Source organism: Nyctereutes procyonoides, unplaced genomic scaffold (genome assembly GCF_905146905.1).
Source record: "Nyctereutes procyonoides isolate TBG_1078 unplaced genomic scaffold, NYPRO_anot_genome, whole genome shotgun sequence".
In the NCBI taxonomy this organism is placed as follows: domain Eukaryota; kingdom Metazoa; phylum Chordata; class Mammalia; order Carnivora; family Canidae; genus Nyctereutes; species Nyctereutes procyonoides.
The window spans coordinates 10,288,837-10,295,861 of NW_026575024.1; the positions used below are offsets into that span (position 1 = coordinate 10,288,837).

General features: G+C 49.2%; 1 protein-coding gene across 6 annotated transcripts in view; it reads left to right on the top strand.

Annotated features, from left to right (window-relative positions):
• Nucleotides 1-6,770, top strand: part of NFATC2 (nuclear factor of activated T cells 2) — a 161,476-nt gene extending 154,706 nt beyond the window's left edge. For 5 of the 6 annotated variants that reach the window (XM_055304474.1, XM_055304488.1, XM_055304458.1 and 2 more), the window contains one exon: nucleotides 2,200-6,770. In XM_055304474.1, coding sequence (XP_055160449.1) covers nucleotides 2,200-2,255 — 56 coding nt within the window. In that variant the 3' untranslated portion in view covers nucleotides 2,256-6,770. The remainder of the gene's footprint in view (nucleotides 1-2,199) is intronic. The other variant, XM_055304465.1, reaches the window with a different exon arrangement.
• Nucleotides 6,771-7,025: the final 255 nt, after the last annotated feature.

Below are 7,025 nucleotides of genomic sequence, written 5' to 3' on the forward strand. Positions count from 1 at the left end.
TTTTCTACCTGAAAGTAGCTCCCAGAAAGCAGGGGGACAGCCACTCCTGCCTCCTTGACGCATCTCCTGCCTTCCATCCCACCCGGGCCCCTGCCTTCTGAGAAGGGAAACGACCCTTTAGTGAGGGCCACAGTGCCAGCCTCGCTGCCTCCCAGATATTTTTAGAAAGCCGAGGCTATGGAACATTTCCATTAAGGATCGACTCCCCTGGTTTCCTAGATTGAGAAAACAGGAAGCCCTTCAGAATCCGGGCTTTGAAAAGCTTTGCATGAAGCTGCGCTGACCCCACCTCCGCCCTGGCACTCTGCTTTCACTCCTGCCTCCCTGCTTACCAGGCCCCGGCAGGGGTCACAGAAGGGTGGGCCTGTGGGGGTGGCCAGTCTTCCTTGGGTTCCTGCTTGAGGGCTCCTGGGAAGCAGCTAAGCTGGTGCCTGGTATACAGTAAGTGCCCAATTAATGTTGGTTCACTCAATCTGAATTCATCTTCTGAGTCACTCCCAATAGATCCACTTCCACAGTTTGCTGTTCTGATGTACACATTCACACACACCGCTACCCATCCAATACGTGTGTCTAGCGCACACCATGCTACCAACACCTGCCATACACGAGGCACGCTACTATTTTCATCACTTGCAAGAGCTTATCTAAGCTCCTCCACAGCCCTAGAAGGAAGGTGACTTTTATAAACGATTTGCAGACAGGGAGACTGAGGCAAGGTTTAGCAAACGAGGCAGCAGTAAAGATGGGATTCGAAGCCTGGAGCTGTCTGGCTGCAGGACCCAAATGCCCACCTGGTCCCTGAAGAGCAGAGAGCAGTGGTCGCCCAGTCTCTAGCACAAAACAAAACCCACTGGCACCAGGCACGTGTTCCCACAGCCCAGGGCTAGTGAGATCGCAGCTACCGGCGCTTACCAGGCAGGGCCCAGGAGCTTGTGTGGGCCTCAACGCCTAACAGGACTAATCGGGACATGCTGCTGGTCTCGTCCTCTGTAAAAGGGAAAGCATGAAGCACAGAGAGGTAAAGTCCCGCCGCCTGGGAGCGGGGGTCTGAAGGTCAGACTTGCCTCTGGTGGCTCTAAGGCAGTGGATGTCCACATTCCTCGCATGTCAGGGCTGGCGGACTTGTCCACGCAGGGGTCTTCTGGGGAAGGCAGCCTGGCCCTAGGAGGGCCCTAGGAGGGCTCAGCTCGAACTTGGGGAGAGTAGGAGCAAGTCTCCACCATTTGAGATGGAAAAGCAAGATGAAGATGAAACAGCCTGGAGGAGGAGGCGGAGAAGGGCTGCAGGGGACCCTGGGTGACCTTCCCTGGAAGCCAAGAGGGGCCTCCCTCCTCTCCTCTCCTGCCTCTGGAACCAGTCAGCTGCCCCGCGGCCCACAAGGCGGTGGATACACCCCTCAGGGCAGGCACACACCTCTCCCTTGGGTCTGGGCTGCCACCGAGAGCCACTTTTTACCAAGAACATCAAAGGAAGCCTGTGTCCCAGCTCCACCTTCTCAGACCTTTGCTGTCTTGTCTACAGGGACCAGGGCCCTGGACAAGGGACCCAAGATGGGAAGAGAGAACCAGCTCCTTGATGCCAGGGGTGGGCATCCCACCATCCCCTGGTTCCCTGCTAGGCATTACACAGTCCTTCTGCGGGAGGGGGTGACCGAATTTTCCAGACCCCTGGGAGGCCCTTCCCCACTTCAGAAGACTCCCCGTGTGATCCTTCCCCAGTGGGGGGGGGGGGGACATTCCTGGTTGTGCCGAGAGGGATGGTCTACCCTGATGGCTAGCCTTAGTGGAATTCCTAGCTGCTTTTCTAAAAGGTCGCCTGCTTTGTGGGTCAACTATGGTTTCGTCACATAGTAGGTATTTTCTGGATGCTACAATAGGGGTGGTCGGCAGAGAGACGGAACATCGTGAGAACCCGCCCTCTGGCCCAGCTCTATTTCTGCCAGGATTTGTAAAAGTTACCTTCACTAACGCCGGTAGCACCAAGTATTATCATCCGGGGGGGAAAAAAAGAGCAGAGGAAGGCATGTCTCATGTTAAGAATCGTCCAGAGGTTTTATCCGAACCTAAGCGCATTTTACAAAACAGCCCCATTGCTGTTAGGTTCTAGAAAGCTAATCTGATCCGTGTTGTTGGCGCCCGCTCACTCGCCCCTTCTCTCTCTCTCTCTCTCCCTTTCTCTTTCTCTTTTCTCTTGTAGTTAATGAAATTATCAGGAAGGAGTTTTCAGGACCTCCCGCCAGAAATCAGACGTAGAAGATGCCATTAGCAAGACACCTTCCGTATCTGACCCCCTGGAGCCTTCCACTGCCCTCACCTCTGTTTCCTTTCCTGTTACATCTCCCGGCCCGGAGGCCACCCGCGGGACACGGTTGTGGCAGAAAGCTGACTCGATTCAGGAGCTCGCCACCTCTCGGTGTCCACACCAGAGAGAACACTCTGCCTTTTGATTTGTGTCTTAAATCCCAGAGAGCATCTCGGTTGACTTTCATGGTGTCCCGTCCAAACCTTAAGTGCCTGCTGACCAAAACCACATTCTGAACAAGACAGCGCGCTGGAGCGGCCCTGAGGACGGCGAGAGCGGAGCTGGGGGCGCGGGCTGGGGTGGGGGAATGGAAGACGTGGGCCCCGTGATTAAACCCCAGCCCTGCCTTCATTTTTCCAGGTCACAGATACAGCTCCTGTACCTTTTGAAGGAAAGGAGTTTTCACACAGAGCCACCAAAGGAATGTGACCCGAGAGCCTGGCTTCCAGGCCGAAGCAAAACAGCCGGACTGTCACCCTTAGGGACCGACTGCCTCTCCCAGGCCGTGGTCGGGCCACGGCTCCAGCCTTATTTTTTGGTTTTCTCCTGAAGCAAAAACGCTCTGGCCCCCCACGACATTACCTGTTCAAACTCAGCGTTAAGTTATGACATGTGTCCACGCTTTTATGTTGGTCTCCGCTGCAAAAAGCTGGCCACGGGTGGCTGGAGGAGGAGCTCTCGGGGCCAGCTGCCCGTCACCCCTGCAGCCAGCCGTGGGGACTGGAAGCAGGGACCCCGGGCCCTGGAGCGAGCGCCCGTCTTCCGCAGCCCTGCAACCCAATGGCTTTCTGCTAAGTCTCGCTTGCCTTCTTCCTAGCGGCCAGACTGCTTTTCCATAAACTAGTGAAGGAGAATCTCCAGCATGTGCATTGAATGTTGAGAAGGAATCGTAGAAGAGCTACAGCAAGCAAAAGAAAAAAAGAAAAAAAAATCAAACAGCACAGGTATTTTTTGTGAAGTGTGAAATGAGGCAACTGGCAGGCCTAAGTGTTTCTCTGAGTGGGTTCCCCCACGACAAGGGGTGGATTCCTTCTCTCTGGCCTAGACTTAAAGTGAGACAACAAGCTCAGGCTTTAGCCCCAAAGTTCATTGGTTATTATTATTTTTTTAACCTGCACCCTTTTAAAGCGCCCCCGCCCCAAGACCTGTCTGCATTAGCTGCTGCTTCTGCATCGAAGAGAATCAGCCCACGTGCATCCCTCACTTGGAAGGAGCTCTGCCCAGACTGGTCATATGGGGATCTTCTCCCCACTTGTCTCCCCTGCACACACCGAGTCCTCAAGAGTCTTCCTCCTTTGGTGCAGTTTTTGCAAACACACAAAACTCTCAAAAGTTGCCCACAGGGGCGGTTCTCATCACACAGAGGTGTTCCTGTTTGCATTTATTGCGGGCACCCCGGGACAAGCCAGGGATTCCTTTTCCGCCATTCGGTTTCTTCCCCAGTAAATCAGCACAGAATGTAAATATTCCTGGCTCTCTTCGGAAGGCTCCACTTAGGGATTTATTTCTCAGTCTGCAAATCTGCCAGGTAGGAGCCCAGGAAGAGAATCGTGGCCGTTAAGGGCTCGCTGTGGGTTTTCCAAGTCCTGGCTTTCTCGTCAAGGTGACATAGAGGTTAAACCTTGCTCATAGCTTGACCAGGAGCCTGAGGCTCGGTGACTACGGCCCAGTGGTGGGCCTGGTGCTCCAGAGAGAGGACCGGACACCCCCGGCTGTGACCTTTCAATCAAGACCTAGCTTTTATTTTCCCCCAACAGCTGGGGACCTCTCTTCAAGCACAAAGTTTGGCAAAATCCTCTTCCATACAAAATGCCAGTAAGAACTTGTCATTGCAGAGCTTGTGGGATGTGAAATTCTTCCTAATAAAAAGACTCCTTATACCAGCAGCTTTACCTAAAGCATTCTCTCTCCAGCAATATTGACTTTCCTGGGGAAGAGTTTAAGTGTTTGGTGAGTGATCTGGTCTCACTTGACCTGGCTAGGAACCTTTTTTTTTTTTTTTTTTTTGCACATGAGGGAACTTGGCCTTTCCTTGGTTATCTGAATGTTCTCCCCAAGTGCCTTCCTGCTATTGTAGCAAACTTGCTCTGCTTCATCGTACATGGATGGGCCGAACAAGGGCTAACGTGTTTTCCATCAGTCTTCTGTCGGTGAACAGGGCCTCCCGCTAGTTCAGACACTTGTACAGATCCACATATGTACGTGTGTGTGTGTGTGTGTGTCTAATGCACACACAAGCTTTTTCTAAGACCTCCTAGCTGGATAGTAGAGGAAGCACTTTCATAAACAACTCTACCGAATAACAAAGGAAAGAGAAACCAAAGCATTAGTTTGAGACCTAAACAGGTAAGAGAATGTGTATCAGGAGCCGACAGCTATCAAGAAAGTTGGGTCGGTAACAATTGCCAGGAGGAAGTTTTGCCAAGAGGAATTGCTCATGAAATATTTTTTTCAGTCTGGGAAGAGGCAATAAGATCCTCTAAGAGAAGGAGAAAATAAGGATGTCTAAGTGGTAAAGATGTGTGTGTTGCACGTGATAGAAGGATCTCAGGTCGAGGTTTGCACTTGCTACATCCAAGGTAATGTAAATATGTAGCACTGCCAACAGGAATCTACCGTGTTGCTGAATGTAGTATATTTCCAAAGTTTGCAAGTCTTCCTGTATTGTACAAAAATACTGCTGCTTGATAATATATAAGAGCGATCCAAATTAGTAGGTTATTAAATTTTATTTTCTTATCTGTATTTTTATGCTTTTTATCTGTCCTGAAGATATCACACAACACCCCCTGTTGGAATCAGAAAATATTTATAAATGGTTGAAATCTTTTTCAAGTGTTACTTTTTACATACATTGATGATTTCTTTCCCCTAAGGGAAATGATGTATTCTTGAAATTTTGTAATTCATTCTAGCAAAAAAAAAAAAAAGAAAGAAAGAAAAAAAAAGAAAAACAACAAAAAGCAAAAACAAACCAAAGCAAAACACAAAAACCCACCTCCGAGTCTGTCGAGTCACCTGAGTCGTAGAAGAAAGTGTCTCTGGAGTAAGGGATGGATTTGTAGAAGAAGGAACCTTCTAATTGTTGCTTGAGAGGACACGGACTTCAGCTCTGAGCCTTCCTCTGGTCACGGAGGAGAATTGTGAAGTGTTGAGATCCCCCAAAGCAGTAGTCCAGGAGGTGATTTTGATTTAAAAACAAAACTGCCTGTGTTGTGATGGGATTCTGGAAAATGTTCACAGAACCCTAAGGGCAGGCTCATGTTTACAGAGCTGACCAAATCCTGGTAGGTAACCCCCATACGCATTATCTAAAGGACCTGCAGAGTTTTCCAGCATAGACACACCCTAGATGAATCAGATTGATTCCTTCTAGAAACTGGGAAGCACTGATGTGGCCTTTCTTGTTTACATCCAGTAGCCAAGACGTGGGTCTCAGGAAGCCAGCCTTGGCCAGTGTGGGAGCTGTCACATTTAGATTGGAAGCTGATGTGTTCTACTTGTCACTCTGAACTAAAGGGAGGGCTGAATGTGTTTATTTTCATGTCAAACACTTTCCAAGTGCTTTCTATTTACCAGAATTGAAAGACTGTCAGAGGTCCGACTAACAGTTTTTGTTCATGTTTACAAGAGGCATTGGGGGTTGTGACACTCTTGATAAGCTGGGCTACACTTTCCTGCACTCATTTTTTTGGAGGGCTAACCCTTTAGCAGGTACCACCCAACACATCCTAACCTCCCATCTCCCAAGCCTGGAGCTTGGGCAATAAATCTCATGGAGCCAAAGCAGCCAATGCAAGTGTTTTCCTGCATTCCAGCTACAGAAGGATCACACAGAACCGGGACTGCAAACATCAATTACCCTCAGCTTTCAGGAGTACCTGGAGTTACAACCACCATCACCATCTTAACTCAGTTTGTTTAAAAACAAACGTTTCTGTGATTGGTAAGCTAGAGATGGTCCCTAAAGCAAGCCCCTCTGAAAACGAGATGGGGTGCTGGGTGCTGGAAAAAAATCATTTAACACTCTGCCTTGATGCGGCTGTTAGCAGACCAAACGCCTGCCTGGTTCAGGGTTTGGATGCAAAGGCCACTGTTTCCAGCAGAGCAGGTGCCTTCAGCATTGCGATTGGCTCGAGCAGACAGAGGCTTTGGTTAGAACAAGCTTAGCATCCTGAGCATCTTGTTAAAGAACCTTCCTTACTCCCATTGCCTCTACAGCCCTTAGAGGGGAGAAATGTTGACAACACCCTAATTAGTTCTCTAACAAATAGAAAGAATGCTCTCCAACGGGGTGGTGCTAGAAGGCTTAGGATTTTCGAAATCTTGACTGTTAAAGAAGTTTGAATACATCACATTCCTATGCAAAATGTTTTTAATCTCCAGTTTAATGTAGTTTATTTTTGCTATATGTAAAGTATTTTTATACGGCTTGTATCATGATAGTTTAGCAATAAAACAGTTGAAAGCAACAGCTGCTTTGGTGTATCTTTTCTTCTCTAGAGAGGCTGTTCAAATTTACCCTTTACGTTTTGAGTTCATACAAGGAAATTGTGTTTGTGTGTGCGTGCGTGTGCATGCACATTCTCGGAATATGTTCAATCCTCAGCTCAGCCCCAGGAGGTAGACGTGATCCATTTTACATCTAACACTGGGGTGCAGAAGCCACTTGTCCAAAGCCACAGAGCCACGAGGTCATCCTGGCTTTGCCCATTTCTCTC